Here is a 26,916-nt window from a genome sequence, read left to right on the forward strand (position 1 = left end):
TGCGGATCTCTAAGTGTGCCGGTGTCAGTTGGCATCGGTCGCTGTGATATTCGGGCTGAAGAAAGCTTACGAAGCTCCCAAACGATCGACCAGGAGGGAGAGAACATGCCAGTCAGGCATGTGTCTCTGCCAGGGTCCTACTCGAGTGTAGGCTGAACTCCTGACAATGTGTACAGCTGGTTGGAATGTATCAGCAAGATGTTACAGATCAGGGAGGAAGGAGAAAACTGAATACAGAGGCGTAGCATTTTCACAGGAGGGGGAAGATGTGTCCCTTCAGATGTTGCTGCACTACAACTCCCGCCATCCCTGGTCATTGGCCATCTTTTCTTGGGTTGATGCTACTGAGAGTCCAACCACATCTTGAGGGCCATAGATGCCGCATCTCAGCATAGAAGGTTTCTCTTGGTGCTCAGTGTTACATGGGATTTGAAGGTAGAACTGGATACTAGGAGTTATTGATATTATTTTCAGATTTCCTTTCCTAAAAATGTGGTGCATGGGAGAGGGGGGAACACTGGACTTGTTAAAATAAGAGAAAGTGCTGATTGGTCTTGCTGTGTGTTAATATCTCTTGTTTTCTTCCTTGAATACCTAACAATATTTTCTTTTCCCCAACTTTCAACCAGGTGATGGAGAAGACAATCAGAATTTTGAGGGGCCATCTGTGAAGTACTAAATTGTGAGTGAACACCTTAGCACACATCTACAAACTAACACAGGGGATAAAACTTTTAAATGTATGGAGTGTGGAAAGAGCTTCAAGCAGAGTGGAAACCTTACCAAACATCTACGAATTCACACAGGGGAGAAACCATTTAGGTGTATGGAGTGTGGGAAGGGCTTCAGTCACAGGGGAAGCCTTAAATACCATCAACGAACTCATACAGGGGAGAAACCTTTTAAATGTATGGAGTGTGGGGAGGGTTTCAGTGAAGGTGGAAAACTTACAAGACATCACCAAACTCACACTGGGGAGAAACCCTTTAGTTGTATGGAGTGTGGAAAGAGCTTCAGTCACAATGGAACACTTATTGTACATCTACGAACTCAGGGGAGAAACCCTTTAGATGTATGGAGTGTGGAAAGAGCTTCAGTCAGAGTGGAAACCTTACCCAACATCAACAAACTCACACAGGGGAGAAACCATATGAATGTATGGATTGTGGAAAGTGCTTCAGTAGCAGTGTAACTCTTAGAAAACATCAACAGTCTCACAGGGAAGCAACGGTTTAAATGTTAGGAGTGTGGAAAGTGTTTCAATTATAATAGAGTTCTTAATTAACAGCTACGGACTCTCACAGGGAAAAACCCATTCAGTTTTATAGAGTGTGCCAGGTTTTCCCCAGAGTTCACTTTGTCTCTCATATCAACAAACTCTTATGTGGAAAATCCATTGTAAATGCATGGAGTGTATTTGATGTTCTGGTGTTTGTATGGAATGTTGTACATATACGTATTAAAGCAATGAGGGTAATGTCATATAATAGTAAGTTTAATGAAAGATGTAATGTGCAGTTAGGGATGTGCAGAATGTGGCTCTGGTGTGCCCATTGTGAGTGAACATGTCTGAGAATCCGTTGATATTTGGTCTTTGTAAAGAGAATTGGGAATGTGGAGTTGTGAAAAGTGGAGCACGACAGTGGTGTTTAGGAAGCAGGATTGGCTCTGGAATCCTAGAACTGTAGAGTTGAAAGGGGCTCCAAGGGTCTTCTAGTCCAATTCCCTGTTAAAAGAACAGCAACATAAATCCCATTCTTATAATTGCAATAAAGGAACAATGAAAACTCAGAAAGACTGGAAAGTAATCTTTAAACCGTCCTACGTTGTTTATCTTTTAAAAATTCGTTGTTTTACAATACCTTCTCATTCATGGCTACGTGTCTTCAGGATTTCCCCCCTCCCTTTTGGTAGCTCACCGATGAGAATTAATGAGCAGTTGGTAGATTTCTAGTCTTTTTATTACTGTACCATGTTGCTAGCACAAACAGGCAACTCCTCGCAAGGATAGCAGTTCTTACCCACGACCAACGGGATGTCCCTCCTTCCCGGCTTCTCCTTTGTTCTGATTGATTTATCACCCAGCTGCTTCCCTCCTTCCTGTTTCCTAGCTACTATCTCAAAGCTGGGTAGCTCCTGTCTCAACTGTGCAGCCTCTGAATCTGCCTGTCTCTCTGCATTGTGAAACTCTGGAAGGGGGGGGTGTCCCTCTCCTCTTCTGTTACAAGCTGATCTTCCAGAAATTGAATTCCCCAGTCCTCCGATTCAGACCAGCCCCTGACACTCAACTGCAAAGTGGACAAAGTTCCATGGTGGCAGCCAGAATAAAAGAGGTGCTGAGGGGAAGAACCAATATGGGGAGGGAAGGTGGCGCAGGGAAATGTGGGCATTGCCAGTGGTTTCAGGAGAGTCATTTCCCTGCGGGGAGAGGAATCTCTGTGCCCCCGTAATTGGCCCATATTTCAGAAATCTGTAGCAAGAGCTGGCAGTATAGGAGGCTGAAAGTGGAGTTCACCTGGAGCTGCTCCTCCCTCTGCTGGCATTGAGCATTTGCCCATGACATGAAGCAGCCACAGCAGGTGCTGCAAGCTGCCCAGAGTTGGACTTCGCCCCCAAAGGCCCCCTCCTCCACCGCCTCCTGAGACAGACGGATGCCAACAGGGTCTCTCTGCCTGACAAGGATTTCACCTGGGACCTCCTGCATGCAAAGCATTGAATTCGAGACCTTTATTAATACAACAACATTCATTTATTCAAAGTAAATACAGCTTTGTCCACTGCCATAATACCACATAATGATCACTCCAATCCTCAGTCCCACATCACAGTCATGTTGGCTCCCCCAATGCCCTCAATAGGAACCCAACTACCCATCTGCTTGGCTAGACATTTCCAATCATTATAATCTTCTCCACAAATACCTCTGTGATGATGGTGGTGGTGGCATTAAAATATCCTTTTTGTTCTTCAATCAAGGGAGAAAAAGGGAGACCAGACTGTGTCAAAGGTGTCTTTTTTGGAGATACCTTTGATAAGACACTAATGGCATGTGAGGCGTTGTGACAGAGTAATGGTCCAGATGTTATTAATCCAAGCTTCTATTGCCCTTTTAGAGGTTTCCTTCCATCATGGGCAATAACTGTAGTCTAGCTGCTGTGAACAGAAAGGAAATTAATTCTTTAGTTTGAAGCGTAGAATATGGGGTCAAATATATAAATATGGAAGACAAGAGAAGGCAGTGGAAGACAGGAGTGCCTGGCGTGCTCTGGTCCATGGGGTCCCGAAGAGTCGGACACGACTAAACAACAACAATGGTGATAATAAGGTAAGTGCTGATTAACGACGGAAAGATTGTTTAGAGATTTTGGAGGTCAGATAAAAAGCTCTTCCCCAGAAGACATGGACCATGGTGCACCCCCACCAAACGCGAAAGTGGGAATCCGAGACCTTCTGCATGCAAAGCAACTGCTCTACCACTGAGCTGCACCCTCCCTCCCTGAAAACATAACAAAGCCCAACTTTCTCCGTCACCTCCAGCTTTGTACAAAAGGCAAGCAATGAAACGACACTGGACCACCATTTAGGGTTGTCTTTAAGTTACTGCTCTAAACCCCTTCCCAGGAGGGGGCTTTTTAGGAATGCGGCGGGGGGGGGGTCGCCTTTCACTGACTCTGCGAGGAACAGAACCCATGAATTTCTCACTTAGTAAACGGGAATCTAGAGGTTGCCGGCGTTTCTGTTTGCAGGGAGGGGGGAGGCGGATCTCCTGCCCCTCCCCCTCCCTCTGGGTCAATGAGCTCCGCTTCCTAGAGAAGCAGGAAGTTATTTTTTTGGGGGGGAGGCTATTTGGAGGGGAGGGGTCTCCATCCTCATTCCCGGAAGAGAAGCGGACTTGGAGAAGAGGAGAAAGAGGTGCCGCATATTGGGGGGTTATTTGGGGAGGGGGGGTGGGAGAAGGATTTGCTTTCCCTCCCCCCTGAATCTACAAATGGCAGCAGGGAAAGGAGGCGGGAGGATGGGGGGGGGTAGAAAGGAAACAAGGGGGGACAATGAAAGGAAAGCAGGGAGAGGCTTCGCCCTTTCTCTGTGGGAATGGGGGGGCGGGCGGGATGCAGACCACCTGGCTACAAAGAGGGGTCTTCCCCCTCCCAACAGGGTTTGCATTGCAAGACCCTTTTCGAAGCGCCGCGAAGACACTTGAGACGATCCAGAAAAGGATGCCCCCCCCCCAGTGGAACTTAATTACAAAGGGATTCGCAGCCCCGCCCTGTGCATATTGACTCAGCAGCCAGTCCTTCTCCGTTCAAAGGGGGGGGGGGCAGCCCCATTCCACCTAGTGATGCTCCTCTCTGTTTAACACCCTCCATCTCCATTCTCACTGCTGCCCCACTCCTGCCCCCCCCCATCGCTCCCCCCTGGCTCTGCCTCCTGCGTCAGGGAGCCAGTCTGGGCGGCGGGAGGGGGGACTGAGCTCCTCCAGGACCCTGATCTCCCCCCTCCAAAATCTGCTGCTGAAGCCACTGCCTCAGTGGGGCGGAGATCGGGAGGGCAAGCAGGGGAGAGGAAGTCTGCTTTGGTGCAGTGGAAGCAGCTGGAGATTTCGAGTTGGGGGGTGTGAGAAGTGGACAGTGTCAAGGGAAATCGGCCTCTGGAGCTTCCTGAGTAAGAAAGAGGCTGATGTGAGAAGGAAGCAAAAAGAAACCAGAATTTACTTCTTGGGAAGTGGGCTGACCCCCAACTAGTCTTGGGGAATGAAACTGATCACCCCTCGCAGATTTTGATGCTCTTTCTTTCCAAAAAGAGGCTTCTCCAGATATCCTCTTGGGACTTTGTCGGGAAGGAGAATCAAAGCCCCCAGGGATGGGAGATCTGGCCTGTCTTGCAGGATTGGCCCAGCGCAGAGGTGCTGAGGGACTTTCTCTGCCGGTGCTGCCAGCCTCACTCCTGCCTGGCCTTGTCTCCATCCAGGTTGCCAGGAGGGTCTTCTAACACTATAGGTGTTCTAAAGCCCACCACCTGGGCAGTGCTCACACCAGAACCCTGCAAGGTGGGCCAGGATGACAGCCTGTTCCGTGTTTGGAACAGGGGTGGAGGCCATTATCCAGCCTGAGGACCATATTCGCTCCTGAGCAGCCTTTCATGGGCCACTTTCCATTGATGGGCGGGACAGAGGACAGAGTTGGTGGGGCTATGGGGCTGACTCTGAGCTTTGTCCAGGAGCTGCCTGCCTTCCAGGGATTTTTCCCAGCCCCACAAAAAAACCTCAGGAGGCAGTTGGGAAGCGTTGGAAAGAGGATGTGGTGCTGGGGAAATTCCTGAGGGCCAGAGAGAGAGAGAGAAAGGATTTGAGGGCCAATTCAGCCCCTGGGTCTGAGGTTCCCAACCCTGCAGTTTGGGTGCTGGGCTTCCACCAGGGAGACCCTGTCTCCCATCCCCATGCTCAGGACGGATGCCCTGTGCCCAGTTTGGACCCCCTGATTATTTCTCCTCCTGTCCTTCCTCACAGTGTAGGGAAGATAAAAGGGGGGGGGCACACACACACAGAGAGAGAGAGAGAGAGGTTCCTAAGAGGAAGAACTAGGGGGTTATAAGCCACTGAACTTCATATCTCTGTCCCCTAAACTACAATCCATGTAATAATAATAATAATAATAATAATAATAATAATAATAATAATAATTTATTATTTGTACCCCGTGTTGGTATTAAAGGGTTAAAAGGCTCTAATCAAGACGCTCTAATCACTGAGCAGCTGAAAGTCGTTAAGCTTCCAGGAATGTGAGTTTGTATAAGTAGTCAGCTCACTCCTGTGTTTGTCCCTTCCCTCCTTTCTTTTGGGCGTGTTTGCTGATATGTGTGGTTTGTCACCAGGGTTTTTTGTTTTGTGTAAATAAACCTTTTCTTTGAGTTCCAAACCACTTGCTCCAAGATTCCTTTATTGAAGGGATACTGACACTCCGGCCCTTCCTAAAACTGCTGCGCGAAATGCTCTGCTGTAATGGGACATTGTGGTATCGGAAGCGCACTGGACATTTGCTTAGCATTAAACTAATTAAAGTTTAATGGGACAGGTTATGGTTGTTTGTACGTCAAGAAGGAGATAAGGAGTGCAGTTCAGAGTGATTTATGAAAGGACTGGAGCGAAGACAGAAGCGGTTGCCGACAACGAAAGCCTTCAAAGCAGCTTGAGTCCTGCAACGTGCCTAGAAAAAGTTTTAAAGAGGCACTGCGCAGTTTGTACTCGCTGGAAGACGTCTTATTCCTCAAGGAGCCACCTCAGCAGCTGGGAGACGGTCTACAGGTGTGTGAGTATCGTTCCTAAGCCCCAGGGAGGATGGCAGAGTCCCAGGAAAGTTTTACTGTCCCATTTACGCGACTCAATGGGAAAAATTGGCAAGATTGGAAGGCTAGAGTAAGGGTTTGGTTGCAAGCAAAAGAGTTGTGGAGTTGTACTGAAGCACCGCCTTTACAGGCAGCTGCAGACGCGTCTGCAGAAGACAAAGCAGCAGCGGCAGCTTCACAGAAACGCGACAGGAAAGCCCAAGGTCTACTTGTTTTGGCAGTGGGACCAGAGCAAATGCCTTATGTTTCTGAGTTAAAGAACACGCATGAGGTCTGGACGGTTCTGCAGCGGCTAAATTCCAGAAACACTGCGGGGGCCAAGATCCATGCTACAAGATGTTTGTTTGATTTACGTCTCCAACCGGGAGCATGTGTGAAAGAACATATTGCCAAAATGGTGTCTACCTTTAATCAACTAAGACAGCTGGGCATTCCTTTCTCTATGGAGCAGCAGTCATACATATTGTTGTCTTCTCTTGATAAAAGCTATGAGACTCTAGCTTTAACTTTGGAAGCTATGCCTTCAACTGAATTAACCCTTGAATACATTTCTTCTCGACTTGCAGATGAACAGGATAAAAGGCAAAGAGAGAGAGGTTTGTCTTCAAAGGGGAGTTATGCTGTGCCTAAGAGTGGGGATGCTGAGTTTGAGAACACAGTAAATGCTTTTGCAGCTAGACACTGTTTTCGCTGTGGTTCCTCTTCCCATTTAATCAGGAATTGTACACGTGAACCTGGTCAAGACAGCACCAAGGCCGTTACCCCTAGTTACCAGACAAGGAGTTCCAGGGGACGTCGAAGAAGAGGAGGAGGTCGTGGCTACTCCCACAGCACACAGCACATGGCTTCAGCAATGGCGTTGATGCAAGGGCGTGGCCAAGGCAGCAATCGACGCTGGTTGATCGACAGTGGTGCATCTCACCACCTGGTGGCGCCATCTAGTGTCCGTTTGCAGAATTGCAGACATTTGCAAACCCCTAAAGTTGTGACAATGGCAGATTCAACTAAACGTTCCTTAGAGACCGTAGGCACAGTGTTCCTGAATTGTTTGCAAACAGAAATTGATGCCTATGTGCTAAAGGGAATGAAGGGGTGTATTTTGTCTGTGTCAGAACTTGATAGAAATGGGTTTAAAACTGTGTTTGAAAATGGGGTTTGCACTATTTCAAAGAATAACGTATCTCTTTTGCAGGTGGAATGCAGAAATGGGTTATATTATTTTGAGACAAGTCCAGATGAAGTTGAACAGGTTCATGCTGGTTGTGTGAACTCGCCTACCCATAATTCTTGTGTTCATTTATGGCACCGCCGTTTGGGACATATTAATTTTCAGTATGTTAAAAGGCAACCTGAATTATCAGAAGGGTGCAAATTGAACAAATGTACTAAGTATTTGGATTGTACTGCATGCAAAAGTGCGAAGGTTCATAGATGCAGCTATCCCAGTTCAAATAGGAAATCTGACAAAGTATTCCAACTTGTGCATATGGACCTATGTGGCCCAATGCCTGTTGCTAGCATGGGAGGTTCGAGGTATGCACTGTGTCTCTCGGATGACAAAACAAAGGTTACATGGTTTTTTCCTCTCAAAACAAAAGCAGATACTGCAGAAACAGTTAAAAATTGGGTTCATGCAGTAGAACTTGAATTCGGTACTAGAGTACTTGCTTTTCAGACAGACAGAGGGTCAGAATTTACCGGGTCTGTGTTGCAGAATTTCTTTAAGAAAAAGGGAATTAAGCATCGTCTGTCTACACCTTATTCCCCCCAAGAAGGAGGTGTGGCCGAACGTAAAAACAGGGTTTTGCAAGAGTTGGCAAACTCTATGTTGTTTGATGCTAAACTCCCTCAAAGTTACTGGGCGGAAGCCTGGCAGGCGGCTACTCATATTCTGAACCGAGTATATAATTCGGTAATTGGTACTACGCCATATTTTGCTTTATATGGGAAAAAGCCCAAAGTTAATTACTTTCGAGTGTTTGGATCTCAAGCCTATGTACTTATCCCAAAAGCGTTAAGGAAAAAGGGAAGTCCAAGGGCTAGGAAACTCATCTTTTGCGGGTACGAACCACATGCCAAATCTTGGAGGTTTGTGGACCCAGATGGGGATACTACAAGAGTGGTCCTCAGTAGGAGCGCTGAATTTTGTGAGCAATCCGGATGGACTCACTTACATGCTAACCCTGACATTTTGAGAGACGATTTAGGCATTTATGCTGAGAATGAAAGTCCAGAGGGTGGTGAGCCAAAAGGGGACGGTGCACATGGTTCAGATGCAGATTCTGACCAGGCACAAGGTTCTTCTCCTAAGGTAGAAAAGCCAGAATCTGGGAGTGTTCCAACATCACCAGTCAGTAGGCCTAGCAGACAGCAAAAGCGAAGCAGGTCGCCTGCAACACCAAGCCCAAGGGAGGTATCTAAACGGAGGTCTTTATCCCTAGAGGCACGTCCAGACATAAAATCTGAGACAGATTCTGACAGCCAACGGTCAGAGGGGGCACAAGAGGAGCAATTGCGCAGGTCAAAACGTGCCACAAAGGGCAAGCCGCCAGAGCGGTTTAAGGTGACAAGTGTATATGTAAATATGGCACAGTGTGAGCCAGATAGCTATATGGAAGTACAACAGCTTCCAAGCTCAGAAGCCGTAAAGTGGCAGGAAGCAATGGAAAAGGAGATGGCTTCAATGAAGTCTCTCGGTGTGTTTACAAGTACAGAGCTTCCAAAAGGGCAACAAGCTGTAGGTTGTCGATGGGTATATCGTTTAAAGCCCACAACTACTGAGGAGTTGCAATATAAAGCCCGACTAGTTGCAAAAGGGTTTTCGCAGCGCAAAGGAGTTCACTATTCTCAAATCTATGCCCCTACCTCAAGACCGGAGTCATTAAGAATGCTTTTAGCCTCTTCAGCTAAGAAGGGAAATAAGCTGTTTCATTTTGATGTCAATGTGGCTTATTTAAATGCAGACTTACAGGAGGAAGTCTATATGACACCACCACCAGGTTTTGAAGGAGACAAGCCAAACCAGGTCTGGCGCCTACACAAATCCATTTATGGGTTGAAACAGTCCGCCCGTAATTGGAATTCCTGCTTAAACGATGCTCTAGAGAGCATGGGGTTCAGAAAGAGCGCAGCAGATGCGTGTCTTTATCTAAAAGGCTCAGGATGTGAACAAGAAGCAGTCTTGATATTTGTTGACGATTTATTATACAGTGGAAAGGACGATAAACTTGCACAACAATTTGCCACAAAGCTTGGAGAAAGGTTTCAGATAAAATCACTAGGCAATGTATCTGTTTATCTAGGAGTTAAAATTCAGCAAGATGAAAATGGTAACTATTGGCTCAGCCAAGAAGCTAAGATCCAGCAGTTGCTGGAAAGGTTTAAAATGGACAAGTGTGACGGTGTTAAAACCCCAATGGAGTTAAGTTACATAAAGGATGCTCAAACTGAGCAACAGGCAGAGTTCTGTAATCCCGGGGTTTATCAGTCAGCGATAGGCAGTCTACTCCACATTGCACAGTGGACTCGGCCCGATATAACATATGCTGTCAACATGCTGTGTAGACAAGCTGAAAAACCATCAATGCATGCTTGGCAAGGAGTAAAAAGAGTTTTAAGGTATCTCCAAACTACCAAAAGGTTTCGCTTAAAACTATCAGCAGAGGGCAGCACACAACTTGAATGTTGGGCCGACAGCAGTTGGGCAGATGCTGGGCCAGATAGAAAATCAGTGTCAGGAATGGCGATAAAATTTGGAAATGCACTAATTGGTTGGAGATCAAGAAAGCAATCACTTATAGCTTTAAGTTCAACTGAATCTGAGTTCAATGCATTATCAGATGTATGTAGAGAACTGGAATTTTATAAGCAACTGGTACAAGAATTGTTTGGAGAATGTTCCCTACCTATCAGAGTGTGGGAAGACAATCAACCTTGTATTAAACTAGCTAAATCAGGTCAATTCAAGACACACACAAAACACTTGGATATCCGTTATCAAAATGTATGCCAAAGTGTAAAACAAGGTTTAATTGAACTAAAGTATTGTCCAAGCAAAGAAAATCTCGCAGACGGTTTTACAAAAGCTTTGAGTCCGCAATCTCATAAATGTTTCTGTTCAGGTTTAAATTTGAATTAAGGTTGGTACAGCTCAGTGTTACGAGCGAGAGGGGGTGTTGGTATTAAAGGGTTAAAAGGCTCTAATCAAGACGCTCTAATCACTGAGCAGCTGAAAGTCGTTAAGCTTCCAGGAATGTGAGTTTGTATAAGTAGTCAGCTCACTCCTGTGTTTGTCCCTTCCCTCCTTTCTTTTGGGCGTGTTTGCTGATATGTGTGGTTTGTCACCAGGGTTTTTTGTTTTGTGTAAATAAACCTTTTCTTTGAGTTCCAAACCACTTGCTCCAAGATTCCTTTATTGAAGGGATACTGACACTCCGGCCCTTCCTAAAACTGCTGCGCGAAATGCTCTGCTGTAATGGGACATTGTGGTATCGGAAGCGCACTGGACATTTGCTTAGCATTAAACTAATTAAAGTTTAATGGGACACCCCGCCCATCTGGCTGGGTTTCCCCAGCCACTCTGGGCGGCTTCCATAAAATCCAAAGATACAGTAAAATATCACAGATTAAAAACTTCCCTGAACAGGGCTGCCTTAAGATGCCTTCTGAATGTCAGGTAGTTATTTATCGCTTTGACATCTGATGGGAGGGCGTTCCACAGGGCGGGCGCCACTACCGAGAAGGCCCTCTGCCTGGTTCCCTGTAACTTGGCTTCTCGCAATGAGGGAACAGCCAGAAGGCCCTCGGCGCTGGACCTCAGCGTCCGGGCAGAACGATGGGGGTGGAGACGCTCCTTCAGGTATACTGGGCCGAGGCCGTTTAGGGCTTTAAAGGTCAACACCAGCACTTTGAATTGTGCTCAGAAACGTACTGGGAGCCAATGTAGGTCTTTCAAGACCGGTGTTATGTGGTCTCGGCGGCCGCCCCCAGTCACCAGTCTAGCTGCCGCATTCTGGATTAGTTGTAGTTTCCGAGTCACCTTCAAAGGTAGCCCCACGTAGAGCGCATTGCAGTAGTCCAAGCGGGAGATAACTAGAGCATGCACCACTCTGGCGAGACAGTCCGCGGGCAGGTAGGGTCTCAGCCTGCGTACCAGGTGGAGTTGGTAGACAGCTGCCCTGGATACAGAATTGACCTGCGCCTCCATGGACAGCTGTGAGTCCAAAATGACTCCCAGGCTGCGCACCTGGTCCTTCAGGGGCACAGTTACCCCATTCAGGACCAGGGAGTCCTCCACACGAGCCCGCCCCCTGTATCCCAAAAACAGTACTTCTGTCTTGTCAGGATCAGGATTCAACCCCAATCCATTAGCCACCATCCATCCTCCAACTGCCTCCAGGCACTCACACAGGACCTTCACTGCCTTCACTGGTTCTGATTTAGAAGAGAGGTAGAGCTGGGTATCATCTGCATATTGATGAACACCCAGTCCAAACCCCCTGATGATCTCTCCCAGCGGCTTCATATAGATGTTAAAAAGCATGGGGGAGAGGACAGAACCCTGAGGCACCCCACAAGTGAGGGCCCAGGGGTCTGAACACTCATCCCCCACCACCACTTTCTGAACACGGCCCAGGAGAAAGGAGCGGAACCACTGTATGACAGTGCCCCCAGCTCCCAGCCCCTCTAGGTGGTCCAGAAGGATGTTATGGTCGATTGTATCAAAGGCCGCTGAGAGATCCAGCAGAACTAGGAAACAACTCTCACCTTTGTCCCTAGCTCGCCGGAGATCATCAACCAGTGCGACCAAGGCAGTTTCAGTCCCATGGTGAGGCCTGAATCCCGATTGGAAGGGATCCAAATGGTCCGCATCCTCCAGGCGTGCCTGGAGTTGTTCAGCAACCACGCGCTCAATCACCTTGCCCAAGAATGGAAGATTTGAGACTGGGCGATAGTTGGCCATAATGGCCGGGTCTAAAGATGGTTTTTTAAGAAGCGGTTTAACGACCGCCTCTTTCAGCGGATCTGGGAATGTTAGCGGATAGAGTGCTCTAAATATTTCCATCCACTCTTCCTGGGTGGCTGTTTGGGGGAAAGGAAAAGTGAGGTCTGCAGAGGTACTGGCCGTAATGCTTTCTGTGAAGCTTCATTAAGAGTTTGGGATTTGATCCCAGAACTTTCCAAACCGAAGCTGAATGTCCCCTAAAGACTGAGGCAGCTTATATTATTATACAGTGCCTGTAGAAAGGATTACATCCTTCCAGTTCTCTGGCTTTGTAATTAGAATTTATGAGCATTAGTTTATTGATGTTGGTACAGTGGTACCTTGGTTTAAGAACTTAATTCGTTCTGGAGGTCGGTTCTTACCCTGAAACTTCTTAACCTGAGGTACGAATTTAGCTAATGAGGCCTCCCGCTGCTGCCGCGCCATCACCGTGCAATATCTGTTCTCATCCTGAAGCAAAGTTCTTAACCCAAATTACTATTTCTGGGTTAGCGGAGTCTGTAACCTGAAGCATCTGTAACCCGAGGTACCACAGTACTTCTTCAGTGTATCTGAAGAAGTGTGCATGCACACGAAAGCTCATACCAAGAACTAACTTAGTTGGTCTTTAAGGTGCTACTGGAAGGAATTTTTTTTGTTTTGACCGAGGTACCACAGTATTTGTAATTTTGAAAAGGTATGCTATCTGTGTAAATGTCTCCCACCCTAATTAAATCTGCCTTTCTTTGAACAGCCCTGAGACCTCCGGGTATAGGGCGGCATATAAATTCAATCAATTCTTCTTTTTATTATTTCTGCATTGTTCTCCTTAAAGAGCTGCTCCCTGCATTGAAGTGCATCGTGGCACCAGCTGAGAGAGTCCTGGAAGTGGCCCAGTTTCCGCCTCCTCCTCCTCCATCCTTTCCACTGCCAACGCAATGGCCTCCGAGATCCCCTCTGAACGGTCTCTTCTCAGAGGTGGAGTGGAAAGAGGAGCCAGTCAGCTTCCTCAGGTAAGGAAAGAGCTTTGGGGAATCGGATAGGAGGGAAGAGGCACAGATGGGACCACCCAGCCTCCCTCTGTGTTGAGTGGGGATGATGGGGATCTAAGAGAAGCTCTGTCTTCTTCCTCTTCTTCTTCCAGGCCCTCTTGAGCTTTGAGGAGGTGGCTGTGTTTTTCACGGAGGAGGAGTGGGCTCTGCTGGATCCAGGCCAACGAGCTCTGCACAAGGAAGTCATGGAGGAGAATTATGAGATGGTGGCCTCTCTAGGTAAGGGCACATTTTTATTCCTCCTGGCTGTTCGATATTGGAGGTGTGAATCTCCTATTTGAGCCATTTATTCATGCCGTGTCTTCCTCTTTGGTGACCCCTCGTAGACGAATAAGATTGTCTTCCATGAACACGGTCTTAACGGTGTGTCCATAAGTGACTGTGGAGTTCAATTCTGGATCCACACATCCTTCGGCAGTGGGGACATAGGTTTCCCGGAGGGAGTTAATCACAGTGAGGGTTTGCCAAACGTGCTTTCCTCTTAGCTTGTTTCTCCTTTTCGTCTTGAGCTTGTGCTTCTTCAAAGTCCATTACGCCTTGGTAAAGGCTTTTCTCCAATTGGAGCACTCGCACGCCAGTGTTTTCCAATTTTCTGTGCTTCCACTTCATGTATTTAGATTTGCCTTCAGAGCATTTTGAAACCTCTTTTGTTGTCCATCGATATTTCCCTTTCCATTCTTAAGTTGGGAATAGAGTAGTTGCTTTGGAAGATGATAATCAGGCATCCGAACAACATGACCAGTCCAACGAAGTCGATGTTGAAGATTCTAGTTTATAGCAACTCTGTACTTTTGTCAGCAGGTAACTTTTCGTAAGCTGAAATTGTGGTATGAATTTCCCCCTAAAACCTATGTAAAATCTACAGGGAGACTGACAGGTTAATAATGGTGGCATGAGGTTTGCTGGTCAGTGTCATTTATCAACTTTTAATGGGCCACCAGATACTTTGCTGTCTTTGCTTCAAAAGATTAATACTTTTGTATATTTTTATAGTCACATATACATAAACAACACTTCTGTTTTACTTATTCCACATAGCAGGGACTCTGATACTCAAGTCTGAGCTCATCTCCTCGCTTGGAACAGAAAAATACAGGGATGTTGTCCTGGACCAATTCAGAGGTACATACTTCCACTTTGCTGTGAGGCTGTACCTTTGTATGTCTCCTTTCAGTGTGTAGGAATATAAAAAGAGCCCTTTTGGATCAGAACGAGGGCCCATGTTTTCCAGCATCCTGGAGCAGGTTTAGGTGATGTGTACAGCTAGTTGGAATGTATCAGCAAGATATTACAGATCAAGGAGGAAAGAAAAAACAGTATAGCATTTTCACAGGAGGGGGAAGAGGGAGAAAGGTGTCCCTCCAGATTTGGCTGCACTACAACTCCCATCATCCCTGGTCATTGGCCATCTTTGCTTGGGCTGATGCTACTTAGAGTCCAACCACATCTGGAGGGCCATACATGCCTCACCTCAGCACAGACGTTTTCTCTTGGTGCTCAGTGGGAGTTGAAAGTTCAGCTAGGTAGCCATGTTGGTCTGACGCAGACGAAATATATATTTTAAAAAAATTAAAAATTGTCCAGTAGCACCTTAGAGACCAACTAAGTTTGTTCTTGGTATGGGAGTTGAATACTAGATACTAGAAGACTGGATACTAAGAGTTCTTGAGACTATTTTCAGGTCCCCCCCCCTTTCCTAAAAATGTGGTACATAGGAGAAGGAGGGATGCTGGAGATGTTAAGAGAAAGTGCTGATTGGTCTTGTTGCGTGTTAAGTTCTCTGGTTCTCTTCCTTGAAGACCTAACAATATTATCTTTCTCTCCCACTTTAAACCAGGTGATGAAGAAGGCAATCAGAATATTGAGGGGCCATCTGTAAAGTACTTCAGTGCGAGTGAACACCTTAGCACCCATCTACAAACTAACACAGGAGAGAAACCCTTTAAATGCATGGAGTGCGGAAAGAGCTTCAGTAAAAATGGAAACCTTACTGTACATAAACAAATTCACACAGGGAACAAACCATTTAGATGTATGGAGTGTGGAAAGAGCTTCAGCCTGTGTTCACACCTTACTATACATCTACGAACTCACACAGGGGAGAAACCTTTTAAATGTATGGAGTGCGGAAAGAGCTTCAGTGAGAGTGGAAAACTTACTGTACATCAACGAACTCACACCGGGGAGAAACCCTTTAATTGTATGGAGTGCGGAAAGAGCTTCAGTGCGAGTGGAACTCTTAGAAGACATCAGCGGATTCACACTGGGGAGAAACCATTTAAATGTATGCAGTGTGGGAAGGGCTTCAGTCAGAGTGGAATCCTTTCTAGACATCAACAAACTCACACGGGTGAGAAACCATATAAGTGTATGGTTTGTGGAAAGTGCTTCAGTGCCAGTGGAAGCCTTAATCTGCATCAGGGTACTCATACAGGAGAGAAACCATATAAATGTTTGGAGTGTGGGAAGAGCTTCATTTGTAGTGGGAGACTCACTGTGCACCAACAAAGTCACACTGGGGAGAAACCATTTAAATGTATTTGTGGGAAGGGTTTCAGTCAGAGTGGAGCTCTTGCAGTACATCAACGAACTCATACAGGGCAGAAACCATTTAGGTGTATGGAGTGTGGAAAGAACTTCAGGCTGTCTTCACACCTTACTACACATCACCGAACTCACACAGGGGAGAAACCTTTTAAGTGTATGGAGTGCGGAAAGAGCTTCAGTGAGAGTGGAACTCTTAGAATACATCAACGGATTCACACTGGGGAGAAACCATTTAAATGTATAGAGTGTGGACAGAGCTTCAGTCACAATGGAACACTTACTAAACATCAACGAACTCACACGGGTGAGAAACCATATAAGTGTATGGTTTGTGGAAAGAGCTTCAGTCAGGGGGGAGATCTTGCAACACATGTACGAACTCACACTGGTGAGTTACCATTTAAATGTATGAGGTGTGGTAAGGGCTTCAGTCGTAGTGGAAATCTTAGAATACATCAACGGACTCACTCAGGGGAGAAACCATTTAGATGTATGGAGTGTGGAAAGAGATTCAGTTGTAGTGGAAATCTTAGAATTCATCAACGAACTCACACAGGGGAGAAACCATTTAAATGTAAGGAGTGTGGAAAGAGCTTCAGACGGTGTTCACAAATTACTATACATTGGAGAACTCACACAGGGGAGAAACCGTATATGTGTACGGATTGTGGGAGGTGCTTCAGTGAGAATGGATCTCTTAGAAGACATCAACAAACTCATACAGGGGAGAAAACATTTAAATGTATGGATTGTGGGAAGTGCTTCAATGGGAATGGAAGTCTTAGAAGACATCAAAGATCTCACAGAGAAGCAACTGTTTAAATGGAATGGAGTGTGGAAAATATTTCAATTATAATGGCCTTCTTAATAAGCAACCACAGACTGTTATGGGGGAGAAACCATTTCGGTTTTTTGGAGTTTGCCATGTTTTTCCCACAGGGTTCACTTTGTCCCTCATACCAGCAAACTCGTATAAGGGGATAATTAATTGTAAATTTATGGAGTGTATTTGATGTTCTGGTGTTTGTATGGAAAGTTGTACATACATGTATTAAAGCAAATAAAATGTCTCATAATAGTAAGTATGATGAAAGATATAATGTACTGTAAAGTATGTGCAGAATGTGACTCTGGAGTGCTCATTGTGAGTGAACATGGGCTGAGACTCGGATGATATTTGGTCTTTGGCAGAGAGAGTTGGGATTGGAGAGTTGTGAAAAGTGGAGCACAAAAGTAGTGTTTAGGAAGCAGGATTGGCTCTAGAATCCTAGAACTGTAGAGTTGAAAGGGACTCCAAGAGTCAAGCCCAACTCCTTGTTATAAGAAGAGCGGCATAAATCACATTTTTATACTTGCAATAAAGGAACAATGAAAACACAGAAAGACTGGAAAGTAATCCTTAAACTATCCTACGTTGTTTGTATTTTATAAATTCATTGTTTTACCTTACCTTCTCATTCATGGCTTCATTAACGGCAAAGGGGGTAAAATCCCTGGTGGCAGCTGGAATAAAGGAGGTGCTGTGAGGAACAACCAACATGGGGAGGGAAGGTGGCACAGGGAAATGTGGGCATTGCCAGTGGTTTCAGGAGCGTCATTTCCCTGTGGCGAGAGGAATCTCTGTGCCCACGTAATTGGCCCACCTTTCAGAAATGTGTCAAAAGAGCTGTCAGTATAGGAGGCCGAAAGCAGAGCTCATCTGGAGTACGGGTCCTCAAACTTTTAAAACAGGGAGCCGGTTCACTGTTCCTCAGCCACTGTTGCGGGCTGGACTATAATTAGAAAAATATATATGAATGAATTCCTATGCACACTGCACATATTTTATTTGTAGTGCACACAAAACCAGGAAAAACAATACAATATTTAAAATGAAAAATGATTTTAATCAACGTCAACTTATAAGTATTCCAATGGGAAGTATGGACCTGGTTTTGGCTAATGAGATGCTAAATATCCGGTTCCATATTTGTCGCTGCTAGTCGTAGCAAGTGATGCAAGTGTTCATCAGTTAGTCTGGATCTGGTTGGAGATTTCAGATGTTTCATTCGGGGGGAAATCTGTTCACAGACATAGGTGCTGCCAAAGATGGTTGCAATTTTGAGTGCATGGCTCCTGGGATTTAAGATATGTCTCAGAGAGATGCATAGAAATTAGTGAGGCTGCTTGATTTGAATGCGTTTTTCATAGAGTCACAGTTCTGTAGTTCGGCCATTTCCATTTGGGAAATCGGATCAACAATTTCAACGTCTACAGAAAATGGGTTCCGGGAAAGCTGTGTGCCCTGTTCATGGAGGTGAAGCTCTTTAATTCTAATTTGAAACTCCTTTTGCAATGTTTATAGTAAATCCACATGTTTTGTTTGGGAATGCAGCTGCTGGTTTTTCCGCCAACAGGTTTTGAGTTGTGGGGAGATGGCAGAGGTTTTCCTCCTTCAGTTGAGGAGGTCTAATTTTACTTGAAAGGCTTTCACGTGTGAAAACATCACAGATGAGCTTCCCCTTTCCTTGAAGTTGAACATTGAAACTGTTGAGTAGCTCTGTTACATCTGTCAGAAAGGCAAGGTGCTATTTCCATTCTGCATCTTTGAGCTTGGGGTGAGCTCCCGTTGCTTGGTTCCTGCTCCTGCCCACCTAGCAGTTCAAAAGCACACCAGTGAAAGTAGATAAATAGGTACCACTCCGGCGGGAAGGTAAACAGCGTTTCCGTGTGCTGCTCTGGTTTGCCAGAAGCAGCTTTGTCCTGCTGGCCACATGACCAGGAAGCTGTACGCCAGCTCCCTCGGCCAATAAAGCGAGATGAGCGCTGCAACCCCAGAGTCGGTCACAACTGGACCTAATGGTCAGGGGTCCCTTTACCTTTACCTTTGCTTCTTTGTTTTTTGAAAGCATAAAAGCAGAAACCTGTGGAAATAAGTCATTAAAATGTTTCAAAACTCTCCCTCGATCCACAAAGAAATAAAGAAAATACTAAAGAATATCATATAGTAAAAGGCCAGAGGCATTCCTTTTAGGAATTTTAAATGATGATATTCCAAAAGACAAAACTATTTTTTTCTTATACGCAACATCTGCAGCAAGAATCCTGGTGGCTAAGTACTGGAAAGGGAATCAGTTACCTGTTACGAAAAAGGAGCAATGCAGCAGCGAGCTCCAGCTGGCTGGAATGCCAGACAGCATGTTTCTGCTTGTGGCTGTACCGTGGGAACAAAGGAACAGCCTATTCACTGTACTGAGCACCAGATGTTAGCTCAGAGTGTCATCTGACCTGTACTGGAAGTGCAGGGGTGGAGTCTGTGTGGTCTTTTGCTGGAGACTGGAGGGTACAGACATGTTTCTCTGTACTGCAGGAATGACAGAAATAAAAGGATGTAAATAGATTTCTGTCTGTCTCTTTCCCCCTCCCTGAGGGAAGCAGGGAGGAGGGAGGAGGGTGTGTCCCTCTCACGTTGAGTGGGATCGCCGATAGAAGATCTCGCCTGATCTTGCCGGGAGTCGCAGACCGGGGAGGTCAACAAGGAATTAAGCCGGGTGCCTGGAGAGTGGCCAATTTGCTCTGATAAGGCTTAATTCTAACATTACCTACTAGAGGAGAGTGGTTATGTAAGCTTTAAGAATATTTAGAATTAGCCAAATTGACAGATATAATAAGACAAAAACCAAAAAGTGAGGTGAAAAAGGAATGGGAGTGTCTAAATGAATACCTTAAAAGCCAAGGTTCGGTATGGAAAATACTAATAAAATTTATAATAATTATTTTTATTTTTAAAAAAGAATATCTTCATAGGCAACATTTAGCTCAGACAGAAATTCCTGAAACTGTCTGTGGTGTTAAGGAAAAATCTGGGTGTGAGGCTGCTCAGTCCCCCAGCCGGTCGGGCAGAGCCCGCGGGTCCCTGCGGAATAAAGGAAGGAGCCCAGCCAACCAGAGCAAATAGCTGTAGACCAAAGTTTATTGCGCAATAGGTTCAAAGAGCAAATTTTGAACCCCGAGGATGGGGTGACAAAGACTTTTAAAATTTTCCCACCACATCCCAGAATACAGTTCGAAGGGGAGGGGTTAACCTTGGCAAACATGTCCAGACCAGTCCTTGGTACAAGATTAGCATAAGCAGACATGGGAGGGCAAGACTCAGGTATAAGATTAGCATAGTCAAATATGTCCTAAGTACCCACCACCCAAAAGTACAATAGAAGTTCCTTTGCATGTCTGGGGCCTGAGACGAGTCAGGTGATGAGATTTGGCTTCCTTTGGCTAACAACGAGCCCAGCAATTTTCACCTCTGGGAACTTCCTGGAGTCCTTTTGCAAGGGGAAAATAGCTTTGGAATGGAGGAAACTGGGAAAGGAGATGATTTTATATTATTTTAAAGCTAGGTAACTTCCCTGAGCTGTCAACTTGGAAGGATACATTCAGGCATAATATTTGTAATATGTAACTTTAAAGATGTGCCCCCCCTAATTTCTGTAACAGGGTTGAAAGGGGGTCTTGGGTCTGGAAAGGTTGAAGAGACCTGTCTCTGCCCCACAGCCGACTCATGAAGGAGGTCTGGCCAGCCTGACTGGGCCACATCCTGGCCTTGGCTGACCTGAAACACCCCCCACCCTCTCCTGTGAGTTGTGCCCCATAGCCTTGAGGACGTGGAGGGGTCTCTGCCCATTTTCCCCTCTTCCTCCTCCCTCCTGCCTTAGGAAGAGATGACCCACTTTGCTCTCCTGGCGCAAGAGGGAGGGGGCTCCTCTCCAAGGAAATCTCCCCCCACATTGAGCCAAGGAGCCCCTATTCCTCTAGCAAGGGATGCTATGGGGCTTGCCCAGCCCCATTCCATTCAGCTCAGCCATTCCCAAGGGGGTCCTTCCCTAAAATGGCAATTCCTCTTAAGCCATTGCTGCCTGGCTGAAGGGGGGGCTGTGCTGGGGGGGGGGGCTGGAAGCTACTTCTCTGTGAGGAGGTTTTGCTGCGCTCCCTGTTGACCTCCGTCTCCTGGATCGTGGCCAGCTTCCCTCTTTCATTCCCCTGAATGCTGAGCTGTGCTCCAGGCCTCCATGTGGGGGGAAGCGAAACTCCCCCCAGCGCCTTCTTTCTGCAGCGTCTCCTCTGCTGCCAGAAACAAGGGGGCGGAAGGAGGGAGAGGTGGGGGAGGGAGACATGTGCTATGGGCCCAGAAGTCCTGCTTCTGTCACCAGGGAACCCCTTTGCCCCCCTCCTCTTGGTTTTTCTTCCACCAAGAGGCCTCCTTCCCAGCCTCAGGCAGGAGCTGCATGGACACCCAAATTATAGTGGCACTGCCGGCAAGGAGAAATCTAGCACAGCAGGGAGAAAGGCAGTAGCCAAGCCGTTGCCCCAGTTTCCTGCTTGCAGGGAGGTTATTCTGCTTCACATTGGGGAGAGGGCAGTAAAAACATGAAGCTGCAGCTACTGTGGAGCAGTCCTTTCTCCCATGGGAGCCGTTGTGGAACATAGATCTGGAGTTTTCAGCCTCAGTGCCTCTGAGGGTCCACAAAACCCACATTTCTCATACCCAGTTTGTCCCCTGGCAGCCCATCCCTGAGCATCTTGTATTCCGAGATCTTGACCCAGAGTTTCCTCCTCTCTCTCTCTCTCTCTCTTGCCAAGGCACCTCTCTGTGGAAGAGTCATCCCTGCAGCCTGGAGGGGCCTCCTGCTCCTTCTGCTGACTGGGGCGCTGGCCTTCTGCCCCCAAGTCTTGCCCTGGTGTCACTCCTGCCCTGCCCCTCTGCCAAACTCTGCCTTCTGTCTTGCTGCGTTAATTGGCTCCCCCCCAATTTGGATCCCACCACCTGAGATCCAGAAGAAGGTATGAGATTGCACAGCAAGCTGGGCCTTGTCTGTTGGCCTCTGTGATGTTCCTGCTCAAGGCTTGGCACCAGGAAGGACGCCTCTCCCAAACCCCACTCGGTGGTGTCATTTACCTTCTGGAGACTCTTGCAAGGGGGAGAGAAAGAGCTGAACAACCCCTTGCATTAATTTATCTTAATGAGGCACACAAAAATAGGGGCAAGACAGGGAGCTACCAGAAAAGAGTGAATCCTTCTCTGAGGGTTTTAAGGCATGTTCCAGGCAACACAGTCAACTCATGATGGAGGTCTGGCCAGGCTGACTGGGTCACATCCTGACCTTGCATGTCCTGAAACACACCCCTCTCTAGTGTGTTGTTGCCCCTGGAAGAATACCTTCATTCATCCACCCTGAATTTGGAGGGGGGGTCTCTGCACATTTTCTACACACACACACCCCGATCACTCACTCCAGTCTCAGGAAGAGCAGGTGCTTTGATCTGGTGAAGCATTTTAGGACGGGGGGGGGGGTGTTCTGTTCCTCTGATCTGTTCCCCCAGAGTGGGAATCCACGGGTCCTGTGGGATAATGGTTTGGGGCATCACACAACCCACAGCAGGCCTTGAAGATCAGAAGAGTCCTGTTGCATCATCAGGCTGATGAGGGTCCCCCTGCCCCAGCATCCTGTTCCCAGCCGGGGACAGACAGGCAGCCCTGGGCAGAGGCAGGGAGGCACCAGCGCTGGCTCTTCTGATCCCTTATCATCTCCCAGAATCTGGGCCTAGAGACACGAGGAGTCAGTGCAGCCACTCTGGTTGCAATGCTACCCATTTCCTCAACGGTTCACCTTTTCATTTTAAAATAATAAATATATCCAGAGCTTATAGGCAGAGAAAACAGCACTAGAAACAAATCAACAAACTGTAAGATTTATTCACTGCTTTTGGAAATATGGGCACATGTTTGAAAAACAGCAATTGGGCTGCACAGAAGCCATTGGGAAAGTTTTGCAGAAGAAGGGATCTTTTCCTCTACACAGACAGACACAACCCTGCTTTATGTGGACGAGAAAGGTGTTTGGGGTTTCTTTGCAACTACGCTTCCCCAACAAGCTGGATGAATCTTCTTTGTGATTAACGAAACACCTGAGGGGTGTATTCCTGCAGTGCAATGCACGGAACTGAGTAAGGCTCTCTCCAAAAACTGGAGAGGGAGGTGAATGGTTTTGGGTAAGTGGGTGGAGATATGAATTAGTATGCCTGACACTCTGTTGGCAGGGGGTCTCCTTGAGCCATGAAGATACAAGGCGAGGCAAAGCAGGAAGCCCCCACAAAAAACTATCCTGAGTCAACCATGGAGTTTGTGGGAGGATCTGCAGCCAAACCACAAGCAGAGGCTGGATGCCCCTCTGTCAGAGATTAGATTCCTGCAATGCAGGGGGTTGGACTAGATGACCCTTAGGGTCCCTTCCAACTCTACAATTCTATGATTCTATAAAATGCACAATTACTAGACGGTCAGGAGTAAAGGCACCAGGGAGTTTCAGAACCTGCATAGAGGGAGCTGTAAATGTTGCACCATGGCAAGACATTTAATGTGAGTAAACCATATACTTTTCTTATTTACTTAAACAGTCTGAGCAATTTCTTTGTTAAGAGGGAAACAGAAAAGGGAGAAAAGTAATGTAAGTCTGCCTAAGCATCTTTGGCTATCATAATTGTTCTTAAAAGCTAAGCATATGATCCAAAAAGCTTCTAAGGATAAGCTGCGCACGGAGGAAGCAACTCCTTCCAGCTGATTTGTAGCAGAAGAGACTCTTGGCAAAGGAGCTGAGCTGAGAGGGTTCAAGGAAGAGGCTGTCAGGAAAGGAATCCCCCATTATCTGAAAAGGAAGGAGAAGGGAGCTGGTGAGCTGGGAGTATGGAGGCTGAGCACCTTCCAGGCAGGATGAGGCCCACCCCACCCCTCTGCTGTGTATTTGGGCTTCCCTTGCATTTATCTCACAGCCCATGAAGGGAACCGGGTTCGACTCACATGAAGCCCCTGCGATCGTTCATCCTCATGGCCTTGAAGAAAAGGATGGTGCCAGCGATGATGCCCAGGATGCCAAAGGCCAAGCCCAGGGCACACAGCACGTTCTCCATCGTCTCCGGGATGGGAGAGGGCGCCTTGGAAACTGGGATGGAGAGAGAGAGGACAGGGGTAAAGAGGGACTCTGTTTCTCTGTGTGTGTTCAGCGGAAGAAAGAACCCAGGAGTCCTGACACACATGCCCCACAGCCCTTAATGCACACACTTTTAAGTTAAACTGAGAGAAACTAACTCAAGGAACCCCTAAAAGGCGGCTAGCAAGAGCAGAATAAATTATTCAAAACTGCAAGTGTACTTCACTTGCATAAATTACTCTGATCATCAGAACATGTTTCTTATAAGCCATGAATCTGGGTTTCTGAGTTCAAATCCCAGAGAAAAGCCCCAATCCTGCCCGGTACTTACCCCAGATCTTCTCCATCTTTCCCTCTGGGATGCCCCAGTGCTCCACCTGACAGATGTAGATGTCTCCCTGCTCAGGGACGAAGGGGAGGTAGGAGAACTTGCGGAAAGTGTTGTCCACGCTGGGGTAGAAGTCTGTCTCCTCCACGCCCTCGGAGACCACCTCGTTGTTCTTCAGCCAGGTGACGTTCAGCACTGGGGGGGAGAACCTGTCCACAAAGCAGATGAGGACGTTGGGGTCCCCCAGTTCCACGGCATTTTCCGGGTACACAGTGGCCGAAGGAGCAACTGAGGAAGGAGATGGAGAAGGAAATGGGATTAAAATCCATTTGAAGCAGTCTAGAAATGCAAAGCATAGGAATTAGCTGCTGTGGGTATTTTTGCACCTGGTGTTCAGGTTTGGAAATGCCTCTGAGCTTGTACAGAGTGCAATGCTGCTCCTCCCACCAGGTTTTCCTTCCCTTTTAGCCTCTCTCAGTCAGCCAAGGACTGGCTCCCTGGAGCAGAGTTCCCTCTGGGGAGGCAGAAAGGGGTCCTGAAGGGTCTTCCGTGTCAGAAGCCAAGAGACCACCCCCTGCCTGCCCCCCAGCTCTCTCCCCTGCCCCCCTCGTGTGTCCTACCGTTCAGGGCACGGGTGCGGTTGCTTCGCTTCATGAGCACCTCCATGTTGTTCTTCATGACGGCGATGTTGGCCAGGGCGCCCTGCACCTCGAAGCTGGTGAAGCGCTGGAAGTCCGGCAGCCTCCAGACGTTCTGCTTCTTCTCCCAGTCCACGTGCAGGATCTCCTCGTTGTCAAACTCCAGCAGGAACTCCCCGGACTTCTTCTCCGAAGGGAAGCTCTCCTGGAAGAAGTCCAGCTCCACCAGGGTGTCCTCCACTGCAGGGGTGGGAGAGAGAGAGAGGGAGGCTTTAGGACCCCGCAGCAGGATGAGGGAGAACCTGCCGCATTGCTCAGAATGGGGCCACCACCAGGAAGGCTCTCTAAGAAGACCGGGGGGGGGCTTCATCTGCTCCCAAGCACAGAGACTTTAAAATTCTCTCCTTTCACAGTCATAACAGCCCCCAAAGGTGATCCTGGGGGGCATTTGTGTGTGGGGTGACTCTGGCAGATCGAAAGTTGGAGGAATCCTTCGAGAGACCAATCCATGACTCCTCACAGGGTTGTTGTGAATATAGCAAGGATGTAACTCTGCCCTGAGCTCCTTGCCCCAAAGTGAAACCAAGAATTCAAGGATTTCCTCAGCGTTTATAAGGGTTCTACTCCGAGATTTTTTAAGGGTCCACCGAAGTTTCTGGCCCCTTTTGTGTTGCTGGGGAGGAGAGAGACCGCTCTGTCTTGGTGGGGGGCATTAGGTGGGGGGCTGATGCCTTTTGGGGGTGACCACTGGGGGCTTCTGAACTAGGCAGGTCTCTGTGGCAGCCTAGTCTATAAAGAAGAAAGAACAATTCTTCTTTTATCTCCCTTTCCCTCCTCCCAACAGGAAAGGCTAGAGGCACAAATCCCGAACTTCGAAGCAAGGCAGTGGGTGGGGTGGGGTGCTGTTTGCACCCAGTCCTCCCCACTCTTTTTTTAACCCCTGGACCAGCTTAGTTGAGGGTTCAGATCCTCTCTCCCCTCCCTCGTGTTTTGGGGGCGTCCAATTTCCATCCTTCGGACCAGGCAGGTCTTTGTGGCAGCCGAGCTCAGAGAGAGGAATAATAATTCTTGTTTTATTTCTCTTTCCCTCCTTGTAACAGGAAAGGTTAGGGGCACAGATTCTGATCTTTTAAGCTAGGTGTGTGTAGGGGGGGAAATGCTGTTTTCACCCCATGTCCCCCTTCATTTTTTTAAAACGAAACCTAGACCACCTTATTTGAGGGACCAAATCCTCCTTGCCCGTCATCCTCCCATTCCACGCACCTCCCAGCACTCTTTCCGGGGGGGGGGGGGGGAACGTCCAATTCCCTTCCTCCCCCCATCCCTCCGTATTCCCGGGTGCGGCTTCTGCACCTGTCGGGGGGAGGGGGCTTCTCCTCCCTTAGCCCAAGAGACTCCTCCTCCTTTGCCCACAAGCAACGCCCAGGTACGCAGTCTTTCTCCCCCAATCCCCCCTAATCCCCCTCCTTGGACCCCTCCCCAGGCATCTCCCCCTCCCTCTGCGCCCCCCGACCTTTCAGGGCTCCGGCCCCCCTTGGCGGGGCGAGGAGGAGGGTCGCCCAGAGGCAGCAAAGGGCTCTTCCTCCTCCTCCTCCTCTTCCTCCTCTGGGCTCCATCTCTGCAGCTCTTCCTGGGCCGAGGCGGGCGAGGAGCGATTCAAGCCCAAGTGTCCCTTGCCCCTTCCTCCTGGATGCTCGCCCTCCAAGTGGCTGTGGGGCGGGGGCGGCCAGGGGGCGGCTTTGGCGGAGCAGGAAAGTCCCTGCCAGCTCGGCCAATGAAAAAGCGCCCTGGCGATGACCAGCCTGTCTCCAGGTAAACCATCCCCAGGCAGGAGCCTCAGCCGGAGACGGAGCGAAAACAGAAGCAGGAAAAGGGCAGCTGATATTTGGGGTGGGGGGCTGGATCTCCCGAAGAGGGGAGGGGTCTCCTCCAGGGAAGGGGCTGCGGGGGCTCCTCTCTGTCTCCCCCCTGTGTGTTTCTTCATGGGGCTCCTCAGACACCAGCGCCAGGGATGTTTCTTGCAAAGAGGAGGTGGGGGCTGGAGGGGCTTTTATTGGGGGGAGGG

At 47.9% G+C, this 26,916-nt stretch overlaps 3 protein-coding genes across 3 annotated transcripts in view; 2 read left to right on the forward strand and 1 right to left on the reverse strand.

Moving 5' to 3' along the window:
- LOC114592640 (uncharacterized) overlaps positions 1 to 17,333 on the forward strand; it is a 38,275-nt gene extending 20,942 nt beyond the window's left edge. The window contains exons 4-5 of the mRNA XM_077923447.1: positions 789 to 1,052; positions 15,302 to 17,333. Coding sequence (XP_077779573.1) covers positions 789 to 1,052; positions 15,302 to 16,746 — 1,709 coding nt within the window. The 3' untranslated portion in view covers positions 16,747 to 17,333. The remainder of the gene's footprint in view (positions 1 to 788; positions 1,053 to 15,301) is intronic.
- Positions 1 to 26,916, forward strand: part of LOC114592568 (uncharacterized) — a 76,703-nt gene that overhangs the window by 2,267 nt on the left and 47,520 nt on the right. Inside the window, exon 3 of the mRNA XM_077923297.1 lies at positions 14,419 to 14,499. Within this exon, the coding sequence (XP_077779423.1) occupies positions 14,419 to 14,499 (81 nt within the window). The remainder of the gene's footprint in view (positions 1 to 14,418; positions 14,500 to 26,916) is intronic.
- On the reverse strand, positions 23,292 to 26,567 carry LOC114592634 (HLA class II histocompatibility antigen, DR alpha chain-like). Its single transcript, XM_077923336.1, has 5 exons — positions 26,365 to 26,567; positions 24,834 to 25,091; positions 24,217 to 24,501; positions 23,756 to 23,897; positions 23,292 to 23,603 (listed from the first exon to the last, which is right to left on the reverse strand). Exons 1-5 carry the CDS (start codon positions 26,465 to 26,467, stop codon positions 23,600 to 23,602), a joined length of 792 nt encoding a protein of 263 aa, XP_077779462.1. The 5' UTR covers positions 26,468 to 26,567; the 3' UTR covers positions 23,292 to 23,599.

Source organism: Podarcis muralis, chromosome 2 (assembly GCF_964188315.1).
Source record: "Podarcis muralis chromosome 2, rPodMur119.hap1.1, whole genome shotgun sequence".
NCBI classification, from domain to species: domain Eukaryota; kingdom Metazoa; phylum Chordata; class Lepidosauria; order Squamata; family Lacertidae; genus Podarcis; species Podarcis muralis.